The following is a 25,261-nucleotide window of genomic DNA, read 5'->3' as shown; positions in this document are numbered from 1 at the left end:
AAAAGCGGGGTGACGGGTTAGGAGGACAGCTGAGGTGGGCTCACAATGACCCCAAAGGCAGTTCCCAAAGACGAGTTCTGGAAATACCAGAGCATGTTTGAAACAGGCAGGTGCATTCCAAGGGGTCTGCCTTGCACAGCAATGCTCATTTGAATGCCTGCGCTCTGGCTTGAGGTTTAAAGGCAGACTCATCCTCTGTAGTGCCACCCTGCATTTGTGGGGCCCTGATGGCTCTGGTGGCCCTGGCATCCCAGGCCCCGGCCCATGGATGTCTCCTCTCCAAGGAGGAGACGTTGTTGGGGAGGGTGGCCCACCCACAGTGCAGCTGCTTTTCTCAGCTGTGGACACTAGACCAGCCAAGCCTCATTGCCATGCTCTGGGAATCCCCTTGTCTCTGTGGAACAGTAGCATCCGCCACAATACTTACTCACCCCCTCCTCAAGCCAAGCCTATGGGTTGCCTGGCTTCAGGCTGAGCTCCTACAGAGGGGCTGTGGACACATCCTGTGCTGGACAGAACACACACCTGCTGTTTCTGTAGCTTTTCCTAGATGCCAGGCCCTGACCATCACAGCCCCCACCATGACCTCTTGGAAACATTTCACTCACCCCTTGCTGGGTGGAAAAACACCTGCTTCCTTGCAAGGTAATGGTCAGCCCGCAAGTTAGGACAGCCCCAGGCCCGCTGGCCTCTGACTCACAGGCCAGCCCAGGAAAGAATTTAGCAGGCTTCTTCCCTGGAGGGGTCAGCCCTGTCCTACACACCTCATGCATATCCTGCCTGTTTCTGTTCATAAAGACCTCCAGGGAGGGAGAAGAACCACAGCCGACTCAGTCCGGGGTAAGCATGGTGGATGGAGCAGGGGCTCTGGAATCAGATCTGGGTTCAAACCTCAACTCAGTCATTTCCTGGTTCTGCAGCCTCAGGCAAGCTGTTGAACCTCTTTGAGCCTCATCTGGATTTGTGGATAACAATTCCTTCTCTCAGGGTTGCTGTGAGGGTTAAATGAGCTAACCCTCAGAAGGGGCTTAGCACATAATAGGTGCTCAAGAAAAGTTTCTTCCCTTTCTGTGTCTGAGACTGCTGCTCCTCCGACACCACTGTCCCACTCCTCAGTGACCCCAGGTACATAGCTCTCTGAACTGTCCACCAGCTCCGCCCTCAGGTTTACTGGGGGTAGCGGCATTTCCTCCAGAAAGCCTGTGCCAGGAACTGTCGGCCCCCCCTGGCCAGGCTCCAGCCGGAGGAAGCCCCACAGCAGGGGAGCTTCCTTCTTGAACTGGTTTGGGCTGGACCCTTCCCTCCCAGCCCTGGGCATCCCCCCAATGCAGTCATGGGTCAGCCAGCAGGAAGATGTCTGCAGACATCCAGAAGAGAAGAGTTCAAAGCAGTCCTCATACACGGCAGTGCCTTTCCAGCCTGAGGTGGAATCTTCAGTGTGGCCTCCCTCCCCTGTATTAAGGCGAAGTGTCAGCCAGGAGGGGCTGGGGCTGTGCCCGAGCTGGCCACCCCATTCTGCTTGTTTCCACGTCAGGGTCGTAGGCTCACATCACTTCTTTCAAGTGAGGCAGGAGAAACGGCAGGGTCTGGCCCTCTGAGGGGGAGTCCCCCTCCTTCCTCCTCCTGGTGTCTTCTTGGAGGAAAGCTCCTCCTGTAGATGAATTGCATGCAGATGGAGATGCTAGAGGGGCGACAGTAACGGCTGGCATGGCCTGTTTGACTTAACCTTGGGGCCCCATGGCTGGTGCAGCACCCACCTCCCTCAGCCCAGTGGCCTTGGAGACATGGATGGGAAAAGGACCCCTGGAAATGGCAAGCAGAGGCCCTGGCTGACCTGGTGGGCATGCTCTGAGGACACAGCCTGATGCTGGGGAGAGGCAGGGCATGTTTTGTCCTGGGTGATTCACTCACGATGACCGGGGCAACACTGGTCCCATTCAGGTGGGCGAACGTCTCTTAGGCACTCAGTCTCCATGGATCACTCTTCTCTGTATTTAAAAATATTTTGTTTTTGGCCAGACGCGGTGGCTCACGCCTGTAATCCCAGCACTTTGGGAGGCTGAAGGCGGGTGGATCACCTGAGGTCAGGAGTTCAATACCAGCCTAGCCAATGTGGTGAAACCCCATCTCTACTAAAAATACAAAAATTAGCCAGACGTGGTGGTACGCACCTGTAGTCCCAGCTACTTGGGAGGCTGAGGCAGGAGAATCACTTGACCCTGGAAGGCAGAGGTTGCAGTGAGCCAAGATCGCACCACTGTACTCCAGCCTGGGCAACAGAGTGAAACTCTGTCTCAAAAAAAAAAGAAAAAATTGTTTTTTTTAGAGAAGCAATCCGTCGTCTTTAAGGAAAACTTAGAAGAATAGTAGAAAGATAGAATAGAAGGAGATCACCTGTAGCCCCACTAGGTAAATGGGACAACAAATATTTTGATGTATTTCCTTCAAATAGCCATTGTATTCACACTGCGCTGACAAATTACCATAGGCAAAATCTTTAAAAATCCCCACTAATCTGTATCATCAAGAATTCCACTTTGGGCAAAGTAAACGTTGATAGTTTAATTTGTGTCTGGGACCCATGAGTGTGGACAGGTTTAGGCCCCAGCAGGTCGTGGGCTCCAGGAGAGCCCACCAAACCGGGCCCCTCATAATGACCACACTGGACCTGAGGGAGGTGACAGCCAGGCTACGGGTGCCCGCCGTCACTCCCACCAGCTTTAGTATTTTACCTTTCACATTGAGGTCTGTGATCTGTCTGCGTAATTTTGGAGTATGATATGAGCTCATTCTTCCGGGTTCATTTTTTTTCCATGCAGAGATCAAATTACTTCAGCTACATTTATTAAAAAGATCATCCATTCCCCCAGCATGTTGTAGGGGATCTCTATCTCCTGACCTTGTGATCCGCCCGCCTTGGCCTCCCAAAGTGCTGGGATTACAGGCGTGAGCCACTGCACCCGGCCCTTTTTAAAAATTTCGTGTTGTTACTGGTATGTAGAAATCCAGTTGATTTTTAAAAATATTGACCTTGAGGCTGGGCACGGTGGCTTATGCCTGTAATCCCAGCACTTTGGGAGGCTGAGGCAGGTGGATCACAAAGTCAAGAGATTGAGACCATCCTGGCCAACATGGTGAAACCCTTTCTCTACTAAAAATACAAAAATTAGCTGGGCGTGATGGCGCGCACCTGTAGTCCCAGCTACTTGGGAGGCTGAGGCAGGAGAATCACTTGAACCCGGGAGGCGGAGATTGCAGTGAGCTGAGATCGCACCACTGCACTCCAGCATGGGCAAGACAGCGAGACTCCATCTCAAAAAAAAAAAAAAAAATACATATATATATATAGAGAGAGAGAGAGACCTTGAATCAGGGACCTTTTAAATTCACTCCCTTAATCCCAGTTTTATGTAGATTCTCTCGCATTTTCTACTTACACAGTCATGTTGTCCCACACAGTGTTGGCCTCACCACATTTCAGATGAGTCCTAGCTGCCTCCCTTTAGGTGGTTGATTGGTTGATTTTCCAGAGCTAAGTGATGGCCTGTGGTTTCTAAAGCTCTACTCCCTAGCCCCCAAAGCCTGAGCTCAGCTGATTGCTTCTGCCAACTCCCACCCTCACCATCACCACTCCTGGCCCTGGGACACCCTCTGGGCTGTCCTTCTTTCTTCTCCAGCCTCCCTGCCGCCTCTGGGAAGAACTTGTTCTGGAATGGCTCGCTATTAGAATGGACTCAGGAAAGGCTCCCAGAGTCAGAGACCAGTTGCTAAAGATGCTCTCCCTGTGCATCCCCACAGCAAAAGCTGAGCGCTTGGGTGGGGCAGGGGAGTTGGGGAGAGGGGTGTTCTGGGGTGGGTGGTGGGGGGCGGATTCACCAGATCTTCTTCAGCTGCAGTCTGTGTCCCTGCACCTCCAGAAGACTTCACAGAGCTAGGGAGGAGGGCGAAGCAGGCAGCTCAACTAATCCAGGGATAGCAGGTCTATCCAAGAGACTGGGGGAATAGACCTGCTGAATAAAGACTCTTCTGTACCAAAAGGCGAAGGCTGTAATCCCAGCACTTTGGGAGACCAAGGCGGGTGGATCATTTGAAGTCAGAAGTTCGAGACCAGCCTGGCCAACATGGTGAAATCCCGTCTCTACTAAAAATACAAAAATTAGCCGGGTATGTTGGTGGGCGCCTGTAATCTCAGCTATTCAGGAGGCTGAGGCAAGAGAATCACTTGAATGCGGGAGGTGGAGGTTGCAGTGAGCCCAGATGGTGCCACTACACTCCAGTCTGGGCGACAGGGTGGCAAGATTCCTTCTCAAAAAAAAAAAGGCAAAGGCCAAAAGGGAGGAGGACACATTTTACCAAACCATGATGTATATATGGCAAGATCCCCAGGTCCCAGACCCCTGACATCAGGCATGACCCCTTTGACTGGTAAGTCTGAGCAGAAAGTGGTTTGGTGCTACTCCCAGACTTGTATCTGCCGAAGTGCCAGTGTCTGGAGGGCCTGAGCTTCAAGACAGGGATACAAAGAGAGGTGACATCACAAGAGAAACAGCCTTCATGTATGGGGACTGTGCTTACTTCACACACCCTAAACCCTATGAGCTGTCTTTCATTAACCCCACTGGCTCAGATCATTTCAGTAACTTGTTCAAAATCTCTCCAAATTAGTGGGAGACTCCCTACAACTCATCTGCAACTCACACAGGTTATTTTATTCCAAAGGGCTTGGTCTGTAAGGGTCCCGCACATGTGGCTCTGCCTCTAGGGAGTGTTTGGTGGACTCCCGAACCTCAAGACCCAGAAGCATGGCTGACATTGAGATGTGACGTGGGCCCTGATTGAGTCATGCATGGTGAATTCCTAGTGGGGAACCACTGGCTGTCCAGGGTCTCTGCCTTTCTGCCAGCTGCCTCCCAGATCTGCGACCTCCTTCAGAACCTGCCAAAATGACTAGGAAAATGCTGTTTCCAGAGCAAGAGCCAAAAGAGAACATGACGGCCCTGCACTCCAGATCTTCAGGCAGATGAGTAATCCAAGCTTTCAGTTCAAGAATCATGTTTCAGTTTGTTTCCTGAAGCCTGGAAGTGACCTTTTCAGATACATAAGAACCCAGTGAGCTGTTCTGAGCCTCTTCAGATCCAAAAGCATTCAAGCGGCAGCCCTGGCCCTGTCTGCCATCAACATGTGATCCCAGGTCCCGGGCTCCCCTGAAGGCGAAACTAGAGCAACCCTTTGGAAGTGTCCCTCCCCTTCCCAGGCCCCCAGTTCCCCCCTCTCAGATCTACCCATGCTATCCATTGCAAGCCTGTGTCACTTCTGTAGATGGAGCTCAGCACGACCTTAGGCAAAGCCAGAATCAGCAAGGCACGGGACACAGGCTTGATTGCAGGTTAAGTGTTTTATTGTTTGTTTGTTTTTTGAGACACAGTCTCACTCTATTGCCCAGGCTGGAGCGCAGTGGTGCAATCTCGGCTCACTGCAGCCTCAGCCTCCTAGGTTCAAGCGATTCTCCTCCCTCAACCCCATGGGTATCCAGGACTACAGGCATGTGCCACCAGGCCCAGCTAATTTCTTTGTATTTTTAGTCAAGACAGGTTTTCACCATGTTGGCCAAGCTGGTCTCAAACTCCTGACCTCAGGTGATCCACCCGCCTCGGCCTCTCAGAGTGCTAGGATTACAGGCATGAGCCACCATGCCCGGCCCAGGTGATGTTTTACATAGAGCTCCAACACCAGAGAGAAGAGTGTCAAGGGGAGGTGGTGCTCTCTGCCTTCTCTGGAGAGCTTTACCCCTAAGTTAGCTGCCCCTCACCCACCCCAGGCTATCCTCTTGGCTCAGGGCCTTTCTGGAATTGAGGTAAAGCACCTGGTAACCATGAAGGCCTTTTGGGGGCTCCCTGATACATAATAGTCCCAGACTGGGCAGCATGTCTGTGATCAGCTGGTTGGCTTTTTATTAATGTGTCATATTAACAGGTTCAACCACCCTGGGACAAAGCTGAGTTGTAATAAAAAAAAAAAACAAGCCAACAAAAAAATAACTTTACTGTTGGATTCGATAGTTTTAAGATTTTCATAGTTATGTTCCTAAATGATATTGAGTCAAATTTTCCTTTTCTTGTACTCTCCTTATCTGGTTTTAAGAATCAAGGTCATACTCGTTTCATAAGCTTGCTAACTTTCCTCCCTCTTTCCCCATTTTTAAAATTCATTGACAGACAGTGGAATGATACTTGTAATGGGCTTTGGATTTTATAAAAACACACCCCCAGAGTCTGCCTGCTCCGCAGGGGACTTGGCACAGACAAGAAGACACCTCTTTTCCTTGTTTATAGTCTGCATTGGCTTATTTATGGCACGTTTGTTGTTTCTGGGACTGTTCTGCTGGGAGCCAGCCATTTCCCCGAGGAAGCAGAGAAAGAGGTGGAGGGAAGCCCTAGGCTTCTAGGGGAGCTGTGCTGGGGGAGGGGAGGGAGCCCTGAACCTGGTGCCCCAGCCCCTGCTGCAGCCACCCCTCTTTCCCAGGCAGCAGCTCAACCTGACTCTGCCCTTACAGGCACCATGTTCCGCAAGAAAAAGAAGAAACGCCCTGAGATCTCGGCGCCACAGAACTTCCAGCACCGTGTCCACACCTCCTTCGACCCCAAAGAAGGCAAGTTTGTGGGCCTCCCCCCACAATGGCAGAACATCCTGGACACACTGCGGCGCCCCAAGCCCGTGGTGGACCCTTCGCGAATCACAAGGGTGCAGCTCCAGCCCATGAAGGTAAGAGGGGCAGGCAGGGATGAGGTTCAGCCTGTCCCAGTACTCAGACAACCATGCCTGGCTAAACCTCAGAAAGACCCCCGGAGGAAGCACCTACCTCACAGCTATCAATGAACCAGCTGTTTTAACTCCCTCCCTGTCAGCCTGCCATTCTCTCCCCGGGTAAGCCAGGGCGAAGGAGGCTGGGGAGACCCTCTCTGCGGGGTGGTGGGGTTGCCAGATTCAGCACGTGAAAATGTAAGATGCTCAATTGCATTTGTATTTCAGATAACAACGAATAGTCTTTTAGGACCTGTCCCATTCAATATTTGGACCTGCAGCCCCATAGGGACTGAGGACTCTCCCAGACCAGGAGAATTTTAGTTGTGAGGGTCAGGACTAGTAGACCCAAGAGCGTGGTAGAAGTTGGGGTCAGGGGCCCTATCAGGGTTTGGAGGCTGTGGAGGCTCCAGCGTGTGTGGAGGAGCCCCCGGCCTGGTCTCTTTTCCTCAGAGGGCTGGGCACATCTCTGCCAGACACCCGTGGAGCTAGAGAATAGAGCCCCGCCCCCTGAGCTCCAGCTCCCTGGCCCAGCCGACCACACCCCTGGGCATGCTGGATGCAGCCCCATGGCACTCGCCATCTGCTCTGCTGACGCTGGGCCTTCTCCCCGCATCCCTGCATCCAGCACAGGCGGGACCCAGGATGGGCCCTGATAAATTATGGAAAAATTAATGGGTGGATGACACAGCAGGGAAGGTCCTTAGGTGGCCTCCCCAGGGCCCCCAAGGACATTCTGGGACCCTGATCTCCCGGCCACCCCTCCCTGCCACAGTCAGGCAGCTCCCACACACTCTTTTCTCTCCCCCCTACAGACAGTGGTGCGGGGCAGCGCGGTGCCTGTGGATGGCTACATCTCAGGGCTGCTCAACGACATCCAGAAGTTGTCAGTCATCAGCTCCAACACCCTGCGTGGCCGCAGCCCCACCAGCCGGCGGCGGGCACAGTCCCTGGGGCTGCTAGGGGATGAGCACTGGGCCACCGACCCAGACATGTACCTCCAGAGCCCCCAGTCTGAGCGCACTGACCCCCACGGCCTCTACCTCAGCTGCAACGGGGGCACACCAGCAGGCCACAAGCAGATGCCGCGGCCCGAGCCACAGAGCCCACGGGTCCTGCCCAATGGGCTGGCTGCAAAGGCACAGTCCCTGGGCCCCACCGAGTTTCAGGGTGCCTCGCAGCGCTGTCTGCAGCTGGGTGCCTGCCTGCAGAGCTCCCCACCAGGAGCCTCGCCCCCCACGGCCACCAATAGGCGTGGAATGAAGGCTGCCAAGCATGGCTCTGAGGAGGCCCGGCCACAGTCCTGCCTGGTGGGCTCAGCCACGGGCAGGCCAGGTGGGGAAGGCAGCCCTAGCCCTAAGACCCGGGAGAGCAGCCTGAAGCGCAGGCTATTCCGAAGCATGTTCCTGTCCACTGCTGCCACGGCCCCTCCAAGCAGCAGCAAGCCAGGCCCTCCACCACAGAGCAAGGTAAGTCAGGAGTCTGGCCTGCAGGTGTCCACTGGGGAGTGGGTGTAGGGACACAGGCCTTGCCTAGCTTTCCCCTTGGAGGACTTTGAAAGAGGCTCCCTGGACTGCTTCCGCCTACGGCGGCAGAAATGTGCACAGTAACCTCTTCCCTAAGGAGGGTGGCTCGCCTCCTCCTTCCCTCCCTTCCTTTCCTTCTTTTCTCTGTGGCTGTTGTGTTGTTTCCCATTTCTGTCATTATTTGTTCCCGAGTGTGTGGCCATAGAAAAAGCTGGATTTGCCTAGTCCAGGGGAAGCAGGAGGCCGACTTGTGGCATGTGTGAACTGCTTCAGACGCACATTTTTCTTGTGAGAAAGGAGAGGATGAAGGGAGCCCCCGTGGTGACATTTCTTGGCAGGCAGAGTGGAGCACGTTTTTGCTTCTTCCAGGCCCTCCAGCATCCTGTTGATAGTGACAGTAACCTCTTTTCCCATTTGGCAGAGGAGGAGACTGACAGAGAGAGGGTGAGACACCCCCAGGCATGATGGAGAGTGAGTCAGAGAAGGAAGGTGGGGAGTGCTCTGGGGCTGCCTCTCCGGCCCGGGCCCTGTTGCCTCATGACTCTTGCGTATGAAGGCTTTACAAGCACAGCAGCCACTTGTTCTTTAGCTCCTTCCTGGGAGGGTCAAAGGCAGGCCTAAGAAACGGCTGCTGACAGTGGCATGGGTAATGGAGCCTCCCCTCCCTCCTGGGAGGGCTTTAAGACAAGCCTGGGTACTCCCCTGTCATCAGTGGGGTGAGTGTGGCCCAGCCTGCACCGGGTGTGGGTTTGGGGATGACCTAGACTACAAACTTTCTGGGTCACTGCCTGCCAGCTGAGGTACTCAGAGAAAGTTCTGGGCGGCCACGCACGGTGGCTCACATCTGTAGTCTCAGCACTTTGGGAGGCCGAGGTGGACGGATCACGAGGTCAGGAGATCGAGACCATCCTGGCTAACACGGTGAAACCCCGTCTCTACTAAAAATACAAAAAAAATTAGCCAGGCGCGGTGGCGGGCGCCTGTAATCCCAGCTACTCAGGAGGCTGAGGCAGGAGAATGGCGTGAACCCGGGAGGCGGAGCTTGCAGCGAGCCGAGATTGTGCCACTGCACTCCAGCCTGGGTGACAGAGCGAGACTCCGTCTCAAAAAAAAAAGAGAGAGAAAGTTCTGGGCTTTGTGCACTCCAGTCCCCTACTAGGTTAAAGGACAGTGGGTTGGGATCCCCATGGGTTGTGGCTTGATGTATCTGTGAGAGGAGCATGAGCATCTGTGAGCTGCAGGGTGTCTGGAAGGCTGTGCCCCTGGGGAGACTCAGCCAGAAAACCAACGTAAGATCAAGACAGTGCACCCTGCTGGGAAGGTGAGAATCGGAGCCTGACCTCCCTCTGTCTCTCAGGAGTCCTGCTGGGAGGCCTCAGGGATTTGGAGAAAGGGGTTGTCAACACTGGGCTGGGCACTCATTTGCATCTTTCTGGGCTCCTGCCAGCACCCCACAGCAGGGGGAGAGGCCTGTCCATCCCTGCACAATGTACTGAGTACTCACCATGGGCCACTGCTGCTGGGTATGCTGGGATGTCTCCCATACTTGTGGGAGCAGGCGGTAGTTATCTTGAGCTCGGCAACACCATACTTCCAAATTCAGGGGAGTGGTTTCCTTCTGGGCAACTCAGACACATCTTTCAAGATTTCTACTCTGAAACCAAGCCTCTCAACGGCAAAGCTGAGACCCCCCAAGCTGCTCTGGGCCGGGGCTTCTCAGCGTCCTCACTGCTGACCCTCAGGTCAGTCCATCCTTTGTGGTGGGCTCTCCTTGCACTGTAGCAGCCTCCCTGGCCTCTACTCGCTAGAAGCTGGTGGTACCCCTGGTTGGAATAACCAAAAATGCCTCCAGACATTGCCAAATGTCACTTGAGCACCCTGATTAAGAACGCCTTAAGCAAATTCAATAACACAGATGGGGAGCATCAGCCTTCCTCCTCCTCCTCCACCACCTACCCCAGGAGCCCCCAGATCAAGCCAGCAGCCCTTGGCACTGGGGCTGACTCTGGACACTCGCAGCAGCTTCTATAACAGCAGTTAGGCCACAGAGGCCATGCGGTGTGCCAGGCATGGCTATGGGAGGGTCTGAGTATAGACTCCAGGGCTCCTGTACCTAGCCCCAGGCAATGAGGCCTGGAGTCACTCTAGCTAAAGAGCACAGGAAGACAGGGCGTGGGGGCACAGAGGCCAAAGAGGCAAGATAGTTTGTTAGGAGCTTGCAGGGATTAGACATGTTCCACTTAGAGTCAGAAGGGCAAACATTGGTTAAGCACCTACTGTGTACTCCGATATATGTCAAGGATACATGGCACCAGTGGGATTGCAGCATGGGAGTCAGCAGCCATGGGCGTCCTGTGGGTTCCAGTGCCTACAGGACAACCAAACAACCCATAGGGTTATGAGGATTACATGAGATAGTACATTGAAGGCACTTGTCAAAGTGGTAAGCCCTCAAAAAATGGCTTTAGTAGTAGTATTTGAGATGGCGTCTCCCTCTGTCACCCAGGCTGGAGTGCAGTGGCACAACCTTGGCTCACTGCAACCTCCACCTCCTGGGTTCAAGTGATCCGCCCACCTCAGCCTCCCAAGTAGCTGGGATTACAGGCGCGCTCCACCATACCCAGCTAATTTTTGTATTTTTAGAAGAGATGGTTTCACCATGTTGGCCAGGCTGGTCTCGAACTCCTGACCTCAAGTGATCCACCTGTCTTGGCCTCCCGAAGTGCTGGGATTACAGGCGCCCGAGCCACCATGCCAGGCCGGCTTTATTATTTGTAAAAATACTATGCCATGGCCTCTCCCCTTTAGGATACTTATGGTACAGCCCCCTAAGCCCACAGCTGGGGAGCCATGGCTCAGGGCGGGAAATGAGGCATTGCTGTAAATGTATGCATGACTCTTCTAGTGGCTTTCTTCCCAAGAGGTCTATCACGTGAGTAACTTCAGAATTAATCCAGAGCCTGTAACAATTAATTAATTCCATTGTCATGTCCCCCTTTCCCTTTCTTGTGTGGCCTCACAAGTTTCATCTGGTCCTTGCTTGTGATTACATTGATAAAAGCTCCCTCCCTGTGGAGACAGGCAGTGAAGCCAACAAAAGGACGCTAGGAACCAGACCTTGCCAGGCTGAAGACCAAGCCAGCTCCCCAGACTGTGTCCCAGACTCTGCTTGTGCTGGGCTCCTGGCTGGGCCATTCCTCCCCCAGCCTCCAGACGCAGGCTCCGCCCTGAGCCCAGCCAGCACCTACAGCAGCACCAGCAGCAGCAGCAGCACAGGGACCTGGCCCGTGGAGACAGGGAAGAAACCCCTACCTCGGCCTGTCCACGTGGTGCCCACACATCCTCAGAGTAGAGCTGGCCCATGCAGAAGCCCTAGAGGCCAGGAGGGGAATGATCTCATTTTACAGCCTTTCTTAGGAGCTTCAGGACGAGAGGTCATCAGAGCCACCTCAAGAGCAGCTTTAGGTGGTCCCCAAGCTTCTGCCCCGACCCACATGGATGGGGGCCTGGAGAGCATGTTTTCTGAGTTAAGTCCACACTCAGGTCAGCAGGCAGCCTCCTTAGAGCCCCGAGCTTTTCTACAGGCTGACTGTGTGATGCAGCGAGCCCTGCCCCACTTCCCTCCCTGTCCCTGCCTGGTGACGTCTCATGGAATCTCTGTTCCCAGGACCTGGCATCACAGCCTCAGTCATGGCCATGCTCCCTCTACCCCCCTCACAGCCCTCCCAGAGGCTCCCTGAGGCTATAAGATCATACTGCCCACTCATGCAGAGCTTCTCAAAGTATGTTCCATGGGCCTCCTAGGACCCAGGGACCTTCTTCAAATGCAGAGTCTCTGCTCTCGGCTCCCACCGAATCAGGCCCTGAGGCGGGAAGTCTGCAGTTTATCTAGCTCCCCAGATCACTGCGCACATCCCTGCATTGTAGTGGAGACTGGGGCTCAGAGAGGATGACTTGCCTAAGGCTCATCACAGGGCAGAGCAGCCCAGGGCTGGGCCCCAGGTCCTGACAGCCCAGTCCAGGGGTCCCACTGCTCCACCACACAGTGGATGGTGACAATGTCACAGTGTCACAGTGGATGATGACAGTCAGATGCTGGCAAGGACATGGGAGAATGTTTACTGTCCAAATGCACTCATCAGGGATGGAGTGAGTCCAGGCAGTCCTGGGAGGATTTCTAGCTGCTTTCCTGTGAAGGTCAAGCACACACTCGGGTGGGCAGGCAGGTGTGGGGGTGGCAGAAGTCTGCCCCAGCATGGCTGTCAGCCAGCAGGAGTGCCTATTCCACCCTAAGCAGGCCAGGGACTTGGCTGGAGAGTGGAAGCCCTGAAGCTGCAGGGGGTTGGGGAAGGAAGGGAGTGGGGGTTGCTAAAGACAGTAAAAAGACTCTGGTGGGGCCTAAGGCCCAGATTTGGGGTTTGGGGTCCCTGTGCAAGCATCCCAGCCCAAACTTACTGCTTGAGATCTCCTGTAAGTTGTTTCAGCTCTGGGATCAGGACCAGGACCCATTGGGCACCTAAGACAATGGCTTACATGATGGGTTTGGAGAAGTTCCTCGAAGGCTTTTTCTGCAGCCCCTGAAGCATCCCTCTCCAGGTGCCCTTTAAAAACACGGAAAACCTGGGAGGGGTCATGGTGTATATCACCGCTCCTTGGGGAGAACCCAAAGATGGGCGGGCACCCTTCCTGTCAGAAACAGCAGGAGGGCTTGGGCTCGGAAAAGCAAGAAGCCTCGCAGGCTTCCAGGGCTGGGCCTGAGCAGGGCTCACTGGGGGCCCAGGCTGCCCCTCAGCTCCACCGTCCCTCCCTCCCTCCCTCCCTCCCCGCCAGAGCCAGTGAGGATAGGCCCCCTACCTTCTCCTCCCTCCCGTGGGCTCCTTAGCCAGGAGTTTCACACCAGGGAGGAAGTGGAAGGACTCCTTTGGGGGTCCTTAAGACATCTCCCCATCCCTGGCCTCAAGGCTTGGGTTTGGCTGGACCTACCCTCCTAACTCCAGATCTTTCTGGCAACAGATTCCCAGCCCAGGGGAGACACCTGAGAACCCCCCAGGTGGTGACATACCTCTGTGGTCCTCTGTCCGGGACATAACCTCCCAGCACAGATTCACAAACTCCCTGCTGCAGGCACAAGCAGGGCTATCGGGCCCCAGATGTGGCTCCCCTGCCTTGGTTCAAGGAGTAACCCTGAACCTCGCCCACTGCTCACCACCCCACTGCCAGGCCTCTTCTGCCCCCATGGGTCCTGGGGTGGGGGCGCCTTGGGAGTGAAGAATGCCTCTGACCCAGATTCTTCAAGCAGCCTCTGAGCACAGAGGAAGAGTCTGCCTTATGGCAGCCTCCCGGGGGTCTAGCTGTCAATCGCCCAGGAAGAAATACCCAGTACAGGACCCAGCGGGGAGTTGGCCTTCTCTGTCTTCCCAGGTGCGGCAGAGCGAGTGTAAGGAGCTGTCTTGGGCCTGCCCAGCTTGGTGCCCTGTGGGGGGCTGCTGGCACAGGACGGTGGCTGGGCTTCAGCTCTGTCTGAAAATCTTTGCTCAGAGCACCTCCCTAGTTTGATACCCTGCCTGACCCTGCCAGAGTCCAGAGGTCATGGCGGCCAGCCCCTGCCTCCAGGAAGGTTATTCCAAATGCTCCCACAGCCCTGCCCCTTCCTGTTGCTTTGTCCCTGCAGCCCAACTCCTCTTTCCGACCGCCGCAGAAAGACAACCCCCCAAGCCTGGTGGCCAAGGCCCAGTCCTTGCCCTCGGACCAGCCGGTGGGGACCTTCAGCCCTCTGACCACTTCGGATACCAGCAGCCCCCAGAAGTCCCTCCGCACAGCCCCGGCCACAGGCCAGCTTCCAGGCCGGTCTTCCCCAGCGGGTTCCCCCCGCACCTGGCACGCCCAGATCAGCACCAGCAACCTGTACCTGCCCCAGGACCCCACGGTTGCCAAGGGCGCCCTGGCTGGTGAGGACACAGGTGTTGTGACACATGAGCAATTCAAGGCTGCGCTCAGGATGGTGGTGGACCAGGGTGACCCCCGGCTGCTGCTGGACAGCTACGTGAAGATTGGCGAGGGCTCCACCGGCATCGTCTGCTTGGCCCGGGAGAAGCACTCGGGCCGCCAGGTGGCCATCAAGATGATGGACCTCAGGAAGCAGCAGCGCAGGGAGCTGCTCTTCAACGAGGTGGGAGGACAGGGTGGGACACAGATGGGGGCGTTGGGGATGGGCAGTCAGCAGCCAGCCAGGCTGGACATCTGTGAGCAGGGGCAGTGGGTGGCCATGCGTCTGGGCACTGTGCCTGGCACTCAGGCCCCCGCCTGCCCCCAGGTGGTGATCATGCGGGACTACCAGCACTTCAACGTGGTGGAGATGTACAAGAGCTACCTGGTGGGCGAGGAGCTGTGGGTGCTCATGGAGTTCCTGCAGGGAGGAGCCCTCACAGACATCGTCTCCCAAGTCAGGTAGGCAGCTGGGAGGGCTGGGCCTTGAGTGCAGGCTGCCCTCACCATGGCCCTGCCAAGACAACGTGGTCTTTGCCTGCGGCCCAGAAGACTTCGGATGCCTGGGCTCCCCTGCCTGCTGGGGTAACTGAGACCCAGGGGTCTTGGGAGTGAAGAAGAGAAGGATGGCTTCTAGCCAAGGCTCAAGCCCCAGTTTTCACCAGGGCTATGGCCTGTGCTGCCAGATTGCCTGGGAGCCGTGGGGCCGAGCAGCAGGGACTCCTACTCTGCTCAGCAACCCGATGACCTGCCACAGCTAACATTCTCTTCCATCGGGCGGCCCCACCTTCCTGTGCAGGCTGAATGAGGAGCAGATCGCCACTGTGTGTGAGGCCGTGCTGCAGGCCCTGGCCTACCTGCACGCCCAGGGCGTCATCCACCGGGACATCAAGAGTGACTCCATCTTGCTGACCCTCGATGGCAGGGTAGGTCCCATCCTGTCCCTGGCACAGCCACGCTCCCACTTCCTCCTGGTCCACCACTCACTCCCCTTTCAACCCCAGGTGAAGCTCTCGGACTTCGGATTCTGTGCTCAGATCAGCAAAGACGTCCCTAAGAGGAAGTCCCTGGTGGGAACCCCCTACTGGATGGCTCCTGAAGTGATCTCCAGGTCTTTGTATGCCACTGAGGTAACCGTTCCCTCCACCCCCTAGACCTCCCAAAAGCAACTTGGCAACTGGCACCTCTTCTGCTGTGGCCCCTCCAGTGATCTCACCAAAAGCAGCCCTGGTTTTCAGAGTCCCACCTAGTCAACACCCTCCCCCCTTTCGATGGGGCTGCTCTCACCCAGTGACTTTGCTGCCAGGAAGGAGTCCTGCAAGTGCTTTCCTCAGCTCAAGGGCAGAATGGGGTATGGCCGGGCCTCGCATGGATGATGGCCTTTCTCTGAGTGACTGACAGCTGTGTCCCTATAGACAGTGGTCACTCATGCAGGCAGTAACTGGCCACAGGGCAGGTGACCAGGGGAGGAAGGAGACAAACCCACCAAGGAGAGCTGGGGCCAGCTGTCCCCCCTTCACCACTGCTGCCACCAGAACGCGGCTACCAAGGGGCCAGGCTCTGGCCATGGGGTCAGGGACATTTTCCTCCTGCAGGTGGATATCTGGTCTCTGGGCATCATGGTGATTGAGATGGTGGATGGGGAGCCACCGTACTTCAGTGACTCCCCAGTGCAAGCCATGAAGAGGCTCCGGGACAGCCCCCCGCCCAAGCTGAAAAACTCTCACAAGGTCAGTTGGCACACAAGGGTGCGACCTCGCAGACCCCATTCCTCCTGAGGCAAGAGGACCAGAACCTGGACTCCCAGCACCTCCCTTCAGGGTCTGGGCTCCTGGAAAAGGCTCCTCTTTCTCTACACAAAACCCGCACCTGGGTGTGGAGCTGCATCTATGCACAAGTTCGCATGTGCGCTCCAACAAGTCGCCTCCCACAGCTGTGGCAGGAGGGTTGCTGCTTGGCAGGCACTGGTCGGAAGCCCAGTGGGGCCCATGAGCAGGGAAAGCCAGGACACCAGCAATCCCTGCTGTGCAGGGAGGAATTCGGAGAAGCTTCACTGAGCACAAACCCTTCTAACCCGTGTCGGGAGATCCATACCATGATTCGATGTCCCCGTCCGTCACGGCGAGTCGGCTCATGCTTCATCGTTGCACACCCCGACACAGCTAAGCCACAGCGTTCCCCTTAAAGCCAGTATAAGTGCATGGAAGTGTATACATGTAACCCTTTTTGCCAAATCCGCCCCAACCCCGCAGGCCTTACTGTGGACGCCCCCTGCTGGCAGGTCAGCACGGGGCTGCTAAGTAGCACCGCCATCTGGTGGCCAAAGCAAGAAATGTCTCAGAGGGCTGAAGCCTCTCCTCTAAAATAGCAAAAATAATAATAATAAAAAAATAAAAGTTCTGTGGCCCCAACACAAAGCTGCATGGGAGGACCAACAGGAAACATCTTCCAAGACAACTGGTCCTTAGAGCCCGCACCGCTAACCCCAAAATTAGCATATAAAGATGTCCAGTTGGCTAATTCCTCAGAGGATGTAGCCTTTTGCCCAAGACTGAGCCTCATCCCAAGATACTGGCTCAAAATGAACCAAGACAAGCCCTTGCCTTAGACTCTAAGGCCTACAGCAACAAAGAAATCTTCCTTTTCAGGTCTCACTTTATTTTCTATTTTTCAGAGCACTTCCTCATCCTTGACCTGTTTGTTTCTGTTGTTGTTTTTTGTTTTTTTTTTGAGATGGAGTCTCTCTCTGTTGCTCAGGCTGGAATGCAGTGGTGCGATCTTGGCTCACTGCAACCTCCACCTCCTGGGTTCAAGCAATTCTCCTGCCTCAGCCTCCTGAGTAGCTGGGATTATAGGCACGCGCCACCATGCCCGGCTAATTTTTGTATTTTTAGTAGAGACGGGGTTTCGCCATGTTGGTCAGGCTGGTCTACGAACTCCTGACCGTGTAATCTGCCCAACTTGGCCTCCCAAAGTGCTGGGATTACAGGCATGAGCCACCGCGCCCAGCAACCTGTTTTTAAAATTTCGAAAGCCCTACGTGGCAGACAGGGCAAGCATACTTTATCACTAGCCCATTTTACAGATGAGAAAACTGAGGCCTAGAGAAAACTGTGACTTGCCTGAGATCAGGGATAGAGCCAGGCCTGGATCACTGACGCCAATTCTCTGCCCCTTCCACAGAGCTATAGCATCTGAATGCTGAGAGCCTTGGGGGGGTGGGGAGGGACAAGGGGACAGGAAGTTGAAAAACCAGCGAATTCAAGACTTCAAACAATGATAAGGCCAGGCAATCAGGTCACCCCAAAGTGACTGCAAATTGTGGCTTCATCTCACTGCCCTGTCTCTACAGGTCTCCCCGGTGCTGCGAGACTTCCTGGAGCGGATGCTGGTGCGGGACCCCCAAGAGAGAGCCACAGCCCAGGAGCTCCTAGACCACCCCTTCCTGCTGCAGACAGGGCTACCTGAGTGCCTGGTGCCCCTGATCCAGCTCTACCGAAAGCAGACCTCCACCTGCTGAGCCTACCCCGAGTATGCCTGCCACCTATGCCCACAGGCAGGGCACACTGGGCAGCCAGCCTGCCGGCAGGACTTGCCTGCCTCCTCCTCCTCAGTATTCTCTCCAAAGATTGAAATGTGAAGCCCCAGCCCCACCCTCTGCCCTTCAGCCTACTGGGCCAGGCCGGACCTGCCCCCTCAGTGTCTCTCCCTCCTGAGTCCCCAGATGGAGACCCCTTCTACAGGATGACCCCTTGATATTTGCACAGGGATATTTCTAAGAAACGCAGAGGCCAGCGTTCCTGGCCTCTGCAGCCAACACAGTAGAAAAGGCTGCTGTGGTTTTTTAAAGGTAGTTGTACACTAGCATCCTAGGCCACTGCAGAGGGCAGACTGCTGGTCTCCACAGATACTTGCTGTTCTCAGCTCCAGCTTCAAACCTCGGGTCTCGAGAGGGCCACGGGGTGGTTTTTATGACCGGAATCCCGCTTCCTCTCTCACATCTGATGTCCTGAAGGTGCAGTCCCACCTGTACGGCCCCTCCCCGCCCAGAACTGTGAATGGCCTGCTCCAGGCCATGGCTGGGGGCAGGGAGTGAGGGGACAATTTCTGAGTGAAAGAGAAAGAATGGGGTCGGTGGTGAAGGTGCTCTCACTTTACAGAATGGAGAGAACATCGTGTGTGTGTGTGTGTGTGTGTGTGTGTGTGTGTGTGTGTGTGTGTGTGTGTGTGTGTGTGTGTGTGTGTGTGTGTGTGTGTGTGTGTGTGTGTAAGGGGAGGAAAGCCACCTTGACAGCCCAGGTCCCTCCAGGTCACCCACAGCCAGCTTCAGGAAGGCTGCCCCATCCTCTCTCCCACTAAGTTCTGGCCTGAAGGGACCTGCTTTCTTGGCCTGGCTTCCACCTCTCCACTCCTGTGTCTACCTGGCCAGTGGAGTGGTCCATGCTAAGTCTAACACATCCTGGGAGCTCAGGAGGCTTCTGAGCTTCTCCTGTACTGTGCATCGTGAGGGCCAGAGACAGGAATGTAAGGAATGGCAACTGTGTTACCTTTCAAGTTTATCTCAGTAACCAGGTCATCAGGGACCCATTGTTCTCTTCAGAACCCTATCTGGGAGAGAAGGCGAACCACCTCTGGGTTTCCGTCATGTCGAGGTCACAGGCATCCATGTGTGCAAACCATCTGCCCCGGCTGCCTCCACAGACAGCTATCTCCTTGTCCTCCTCGGCCCCGCCCCACTTCAGGGCTGCTGTGAGATGGAATTCCAGGAAAGAACTTCAGGTGTCTGGACCCTTTCTATCTAGATAATATTTTTAGATTTTTCTGCTCCCTAGTGACCTACCTGGGGGCAAAGAAATTGCAAGGACTTTTTTTAAGGGTCAGAGTTTTCAAAACAAAAGCATCTTCCCTAGAAATTTTTGTGAATTGTTTGCACTTGTGCCTGTTTTAAATTAAATTGAGTGTTCAAAGCCATTGGGCTTCCTGTGTCTCTGGGAGTGGAGACTGGCCGTCTTGGAGGGGGGTCTTCTGTGGTGGGTGAATCTCCTGTAGCCTCCCCTCCTCCCCATGTGAGCTCTTCAGCAGCCACACCACAGAACACCCAACTTCCCTGGTGGCCTGTGGACCCGAAAGGAGGGCAGAGAGGAAGGGAAACAGGAAGTGAAAGGCCCTTGGGAATGGAGGCGATGAAAAATAGACGGGGCTACTTCCCCAGGGGAGAAGAGCCCACCAGGAAAGCCAGGACCTTGCGCTGCATTTGCTGGGGGTGGCCACAGTGGCTGACGACCACCCTGCATGTCAGCTTCTCCCGTCCTCTGCCTCTGCGTGCTCCTCGCCCCCGCCCCGCACCTCCAGCTGTCCATAGGAAGTGGTCTGAAACTGCTTCCAGTGGGAGAGCAGTCCCTGCCTCATTCCTCAGGACTGGGGGAGATGGTGTGGAGTTCAGAAAGAACAGAGCAGAGCCTGGAAACCAGGGAGCCTGGGCTCTCGTCCTGGGGGTGGGGAGGTGGATGAAATTATCTTGCAACTTCCAGCTCCCACACGGATTCCCGCACGTCCTTCCTGAGATCTCCCACTGCCCAGGGTTCAGGAGCAAGGAACCATGCAACCTTTCTTTCACTCCCCAGTGCATTCACACCCTGACAGGTGCCCTGGTGCTGAGGCTGGCCCAGCCCGTCCCCCCAGCTCAGCAGAAGCAGCACCTGTGACTTACCTTCAGGAGCCAGCACAGTGGGACGGGCAGGGCGGAGGTTCACTAAGGCAGGGGCCTTCACAGGAGGCAAGGGCTCCGTCCATCTCTCCAAAGGGAGCCGAGGGTCAGGAGTGCTTGATAAGGCAAAGAGAGGCCAGTTCTCGCAACGGAATACTGGATTTATTAACTATTCTTTGAGTTCTAACAGTCCTTCCACCACACAATATCACTCTGAAAGGGTGTGCGTATGTCCCACAGCTCACACACAGACCACTTCTGATCTTAGGGTACCCGAGCACCAGCATCCTGGGTGACTCTTCACAATGACAAAAGCAACAAGAATTGGAAAAGCAAAATATTTAGAAAAGTCTCTTCTGAAGGTAGAGATTGCTAGAGAGGACCCAGCCTCAACACCCTGGGGCTGACAAAGGGAGTTCAGGGGAGAAAAATGTGGTAAAACATGGAAGTTCTGCACGGAGCCGGGCCTGGGAAGGAGTCTGTATGTATGGACAGCAAGGCAGTCAGACACACGGTGCAGTTCAGACAGGAAAGAGCCGCTGCAGTTGTTTAGAAACATCGCTTTCTACCACCAAACTCTTGGCAGCTTCACAGAGAAGAGCCCTCATGGTTGTTTATCCAGTCAAGAGGGCCCAGGGTGACATTCAACCAGAAAGCCGCATATCAGAGATACTGGAAAGATTACAGCACCTCTGATACAATGTGCAACCCAGACTTCATGCTGTTAAGCCAAAATACTTGCATTCCTACACCACTAAAAACGTCATTAATATTCAACACAGTTGAAAAGGGAGTACACGAGCAAGCAAGGGTCAGAAAGCAGCAGTTTGCACTTGGGGTGTCCAGTGGTCTCCACCCTACCCCAGACCCTCTCCCTCAGGCTTTTCAGGCACTTGGTATTGTGCACCCACCACCCAGACGGGGGGACTGAGGAGAGGCAGATGTTTTGGGAGAAGAGGGGAGGGAGAGGGCAGAATACCTCAGAAACCAAAGCAAATATCAGAAGAAAACTGCATAATCGGCAGGTGCCAAGAGAAGGGTTGGCAGCTCCAGCTTTTCGGAAGAGAGCAGTAGCTCTCAGGACACACAGCCTTAACTTGGAAGATTTAACTTGGGGTCCTTAGTGAAGGGTCTGGGCTCCTGCTACTCTCAATGCAAGTTTTTTGTTCATTGTCCCTCACTTCACTGCTGTGAAGTGACTTCAAGTATCCGGATTTAATATTCTACAAGAGGAAGAGGATTCCACGATAAATGCACATGGAGGACGAAGTACACACGGGTGATCCCAAAGAAAACCGGGTGTCTTTGAGCTCCGAGCCGGGGCGCAGCGGGGAGGGCCCAGCGCTGCCACCAGGGGGCACCAGAGATCACGTCCAGTGCGCCGGCCTGCGTGGCCTAGCGGATGGGGGCCGCGGGGGGCAAGGACTGGATAGGTGTCCTGACACCTGCACGAGGCCCACTCCTGGCCGCCCACCCCTCACCGCCAGGCCCAGCAGTATCTCGGCACAGTCATTCTCGCTCTGGGCAGTTCCCTGGGAGTTGCTGGCGAGAAGCCTTCCGTACCGCAAAGGCAAACAGATCGACGTCTTGCAAAGACCTTACTGCAGGCAGGTGAAAGGCTTCAAATTCCACCCTCAGGGTTCACAAAAGAGCCCCACCTGCCGCCTCCCCGCGGGCCAGGCGCACTGACACACGTGCTAGCGCTTCCGCAGGGTCCTAGCGCACGCGCCCCGCCGGACCCCCGCCCCCAACCCCGCTGCCTAGCTAGGCCAGCACAGGGCAGGAGGATGGGGGCGAGCAGGCAGGGGACAAAGGACAATGTCAGCAAAGGGCCTCTGACTCACTCATCTGCCCAGTAATAAAACTGGGCCGGGCCTGCGTCCCACGCGGTAGGACCAAGGCAGGAGTCCCGGGTCTCGACCTCTAGCATCCATCATCCGCCCTGCCCCCCCATTAACGGCCCAGCGAGAAGCAGGAGCCGTTTAACAGGCTCCTTCCAGCTCTCGCCAGAGTTTGATATAATTTAAACCTGGACCTGCAGCTCGTGTGGGCTCCCGACTCCCGCGCGCCGCCGTTTCACGTCGCAAACACTTCAGTCAATTATCCCCCTCGCGGAGCTTCTATTTAAAGAGATATTGTCAGGCTCTTAAGCCTCGGAATCAGACCCGCTGCTTTCTGCTTCATATACAAAGGCTTAAAACACGAGTTCTTTGAGGATTGGAAGAAATACAATTAAGCACAGCCTTCGCAACTGTTCCACCCCGCGGGAGCACCCACGTGCGGGACCGGGGAGCTGGGAGGCGTGGAGGCGGGGAAGCGCTCAGTCCTTTCCATTTCAGGCCTCTGTGAGCCAGCAGAAATAGGGCTTGGGCCTCCAGGGGTGAGGTGTTGAACCTCGATGATGGAATTCAAATGCATTTGGGCTGAAGAGCGGGCTGGCTCAGGAGCCCGGAGTTGGCCTGGGTAGGGGTTGTGTGGAGCAGTGACCCCACATTATCAATGAAGCTGAATCCTGGGGCAGAGACAGAGGGAGCTGGAGTTACCCAGGAGCTGAATCAAGGGACAATTGGTGTTCACACTAGGGACTCTCCCACTCCCAAAATATGCTTTCATTGCCTTGAGACAGGAGTTTCTACCCTGGAAAATCACAACAGCCAGACCCCTTCCTCCTCAGCCCTCCAGTCCTGAAAGGCTCTAGGGCCCCCTCGGTTTTCGTTCTCCCACACTTCAAGGGAAAGGAGACTTTGGTAGTTTGTGGGATTATTGTCAGCATCAGTAGGCAGTGAGTGGGGAGGCTGGGTCTTTATTCTCCAACGTGGACCCTTCTATTTGCCTGGCTGCCCAGTTATTGGGAAACCCAGCGAGGGGAGGGGGACCGGACAGGAGCGACAGGTGGCTAGGCCGACCCAGGACTGAGCCTGAGGGCTGGGGAGGGGGAATCCACCTTCCTGGCTGTAGCCTACGGAACCAGTCAATCGATACCTCTAGACCTAGGCAGGGAATACCGAGGAGCACAAAAAAGAAGATGGAGGTCCCTTATTTCTGGTGGAGGGCTGGTGGAGGTCTCGCCTTGGCAGGGAGGCAGGTTCCAAAATGGACTGCGGGGGGCGGCTGCCGAAAAGGTGAGGGACCTAGAAGGGAGAAATACCAGTGGAGTAGAAACGGGAGGGTGGGGGAAGCAGGCCTCGGGCCTTGGCGCCGTTTACCGCTGAGCACGCAGCACCACAGCCTCGGTGCCCGCCTGCCAAGGGTTCGGCCCAGGCACCGAGACAGGCAGAGCGTTGGCCTCTAACTCCAGGCCACTCTCGGGCCCTGGCGCCTCCCCGACCAGGCTGGGGATATCTGGGGCTGTGGAGCGTCGGCGCAAACCCAGGCGGCTAGAGCCGGGGCCGCCCTCCGGGTGGGGACTGAGGCCAATGGGGGCTTGCACTAAGGTTGGGGGCGCTCCCTCCAGCACCTCCTGTGAGCGCCACCGCCCAGTCCCCGAAGACTGGGGCGAGTTTGGTAGGGCCATCAGGGCCCCAGCCCGCAGGCGGGCCGCCTCCTCCTCGGTTACCGCACCCAGAGCCAGGCTCATGCTCCGACCCAGCTCGGGCCGTTCGCTGCCCTGCGCCCGGTGCCGGCCCGAATTCTTGCCCGCTGAGCCAGCCTCGCCGCCGTGGCCGTGGCCGCCCGCCGCTCGCGCAAAGCGCGCCAGGAGAGGCCGCGGGAGGCGGCGGGGGCTGGGTCGTCGACGCTCGGGGCTGGCCGCGGGGGCCGGGTGGCCAGGGGGACTATCGGAGTTGGAGCCCCGAGCCGCAGCAGCGGCGGCGGCGCGGCCCCAGGGCCCGGTGAGGGCCTGCACACAGGTCCCGTGGCCGCGGGAGGCAGCCAGTTGCAGCGCGGTGAGCCCCGCACGGTTAGTGCGGTCGAGGCGCAGGCCTAGGCGGCGGAAGGACCGCACCAGGAACTCGAGCACCGCCCCGTGGCCGCAGGCCGCCGCCCACATCACCGGGCTGTTGCCCGCAGAGTCGGCCGCCTCGGGGTCACCGCTGAACTGCACCAGCAGCTGCACGGCGTCCAGGTGGCCTCGCTCGCACGCCAGGCTGAGTGCGGTGCGGCCGCGCTCGTCCCGCAGGTTCACGGCAGCACCCTGCTCGAGCAGCAGCCGCACGAAGCGCGCGCGCAGCGCGGGGTCGGGCAGCCCCACTGCCACCATGAGCGGCGTACGGCCCTGCTCCGCGCGGCAGTCGATGATGCTGCGGTCCAGCGCATCCAACACGAAGCGGGCCAAGTGCACTTTGCCCGCCTGCATGGCCTCCAGGAAGGTGCGCGTCCCCGCTCGGGGGCACAGGTCCTTGGGTTTGAGCATGGCCTCGGCCGCCTCGCCCGGGCAGCCTGGCAGTTCCGCACGGGGGCGCCCCTGTTCTCGCGCCCCGCGGGGCTCCGGCCTCCGCCGGCGCTCTGATACCTCTCACTCCGCGCGTGGGCGGCTGCAGCCGAGGGTCCCGAGGTTCCTACTCCGGTGTCTGGGAGGCTCCGACTGCCCCGCCGCTCCCGAGCCGCACGCCTGGCGTCTAGCCGCTCCTTCCCCGGGCCTCCCGCCTGGAGGTGTTGATAGCTCGCTACTCCAGGCTCCGCTCCTGGCCCGCCACCAGACGTCGGGAGCCGAGGCTCGACCCTCTCCCGAGTCTCCAGCCGCTTTCCCCGTGTCCGGCGCCCCTCAGTCCTCGTGGTTTGGAGCCGCCGTGCCACTCACCCGCACCCCGGGCAGCCCCCGCTCCCCCGCAGCGACGGTGGCGCCCGCCGTGCACGCCTGCCTCCAGCCCTGGCGGGGCGCGCCGCTCCTCAAGCTGCTGGCGCCGTTCCTCCGCCTCCTCCCCTCTCGCGGGGGCCGGGCCACGCCAGGGCGCTTGCTCCTTCCTTGGGGGGCTCAGCGGCGCGGGAGCTGCCGCCCGCCTAGATACCTGACTTTATAGCCTCGGGGGTCTCCATGGCAATGGCTGTCCTGGAAGCGGACTGCGCCGTCAGGGCAGAGACGGACGGGGTGGGGGAGACCGCTCCTGACCCCCACCCCTTCGTGGGCCACGAAGTCGGGGAGCGGTTCCTCCTCCGCGCTCCCCTGGGAATGCGGCGGCGGTTGCGGGGCGGGGGCGGGGGCTGCTCGCCCGGGGGCCACATGCACCCGACCGGGCCAATCCCAAAGTCGCAGTCTTCTCTCCCCGCCCTCCGCCCCCACCCGAGTCGGTGCCCTGGGCTCGTC

At 56.9% G+C, this 25,261-nt stretch overlaps 2 protein-coding genes across 7 annotated transcripts in view; one reads left to right on the top strand and one right to left on the bottom strand.

The window, feature by feature from the left end:
* PAK6 (p21 (RAC1) activated kinase 6) overlaps positions 1-19,283 on the top strand; it is a 38,209-nt gene extending 18,926 nt beyond the window's left edge. For 4 of the 6 annotated variants that reach the window (XM_058427786.1, XM_058427785.1, XM_058427787.1 and 1 more), the window contains 9 exons: positions 6,554-6,762; positions 7,617-8,270; positions 13,999-14,496; positions 14,641-14,774; positions 15,112-15,238; positions 15,317-15,442; positions 15,908-16,042; positions 17,665-18,539; positions 18,590-19,283. In XM_058427786.1, the coding sequence (XP_058283769.1) occupies positions 6,559-6,762; positions 7,617-8,270; positions 13,999-14,496; positions 14,641-14,774; positions 15,112-15,238; positions 15,317-15,442; positions 15,908-16,042; positions 17,665-17,832 (2,046 nt within the window). In that variant the 5' untranslated portion in view covers positions 6,554-6,558 and the 3' untranslated portion in view covers positions 17,833-18,539; positions 18,590-19,283. Of the gene's footprint in view, positions 1-5,272; positions 5,387-6,553; positions 6,763-7,616; positions 8,271-13,998; positions 14,497-14,640; positions 14,775-15,111; positions 15,239-15,316; positions 15,443-15,907; positions 16,043-17,664; positions 18,540-18,589 lie in introns of those variants that run through there. The other 2 variants (XM_058427784.1, XM_058427783.1) reach the window with 2 other exon arrangements.
* Positions 19,284-20,162: 879 nt separating this feature from the next.
* Positions 20,163-24,848, bottom strand: ANKRD63 (ankyrin repeat domain 63). The gene has a single exon (XM_032175047.2). The coding sequence runs from the start codon at positions 24,368-24,370 to the stop codon at positions 23,222-23,224; it is 1,149 nt and encodes a 382-aa protein (XP_032030938.1). The 5' UTR covers positions 24,371-24,848; the 3' UTR covers positions 20,163-23,221.
* Between the last annotated feature and the right edge of the window lie 413 nt (positions 24,849-25,261).

The sequence above is a fragment of the Hylobates moloch genome, unplaced genomic scaffold (genome assembly GCF_009828535.3).
Source record: "Hylobates moloch isolate HMO894 unplaced genomic scaffold, HMol_V3 SCAFFOLD_14, whole genome shotgun sequence".
NCBI lineage: Eukaryota > Metazoa > Chordata > Mammalia > Primates > Hylobatidae > Hylobates > Hylobates moloch.
Note: the sequence above shows the minus strand (reverse complement) of the source record. Positions and strands in the feature narration are given on the sequence as shown.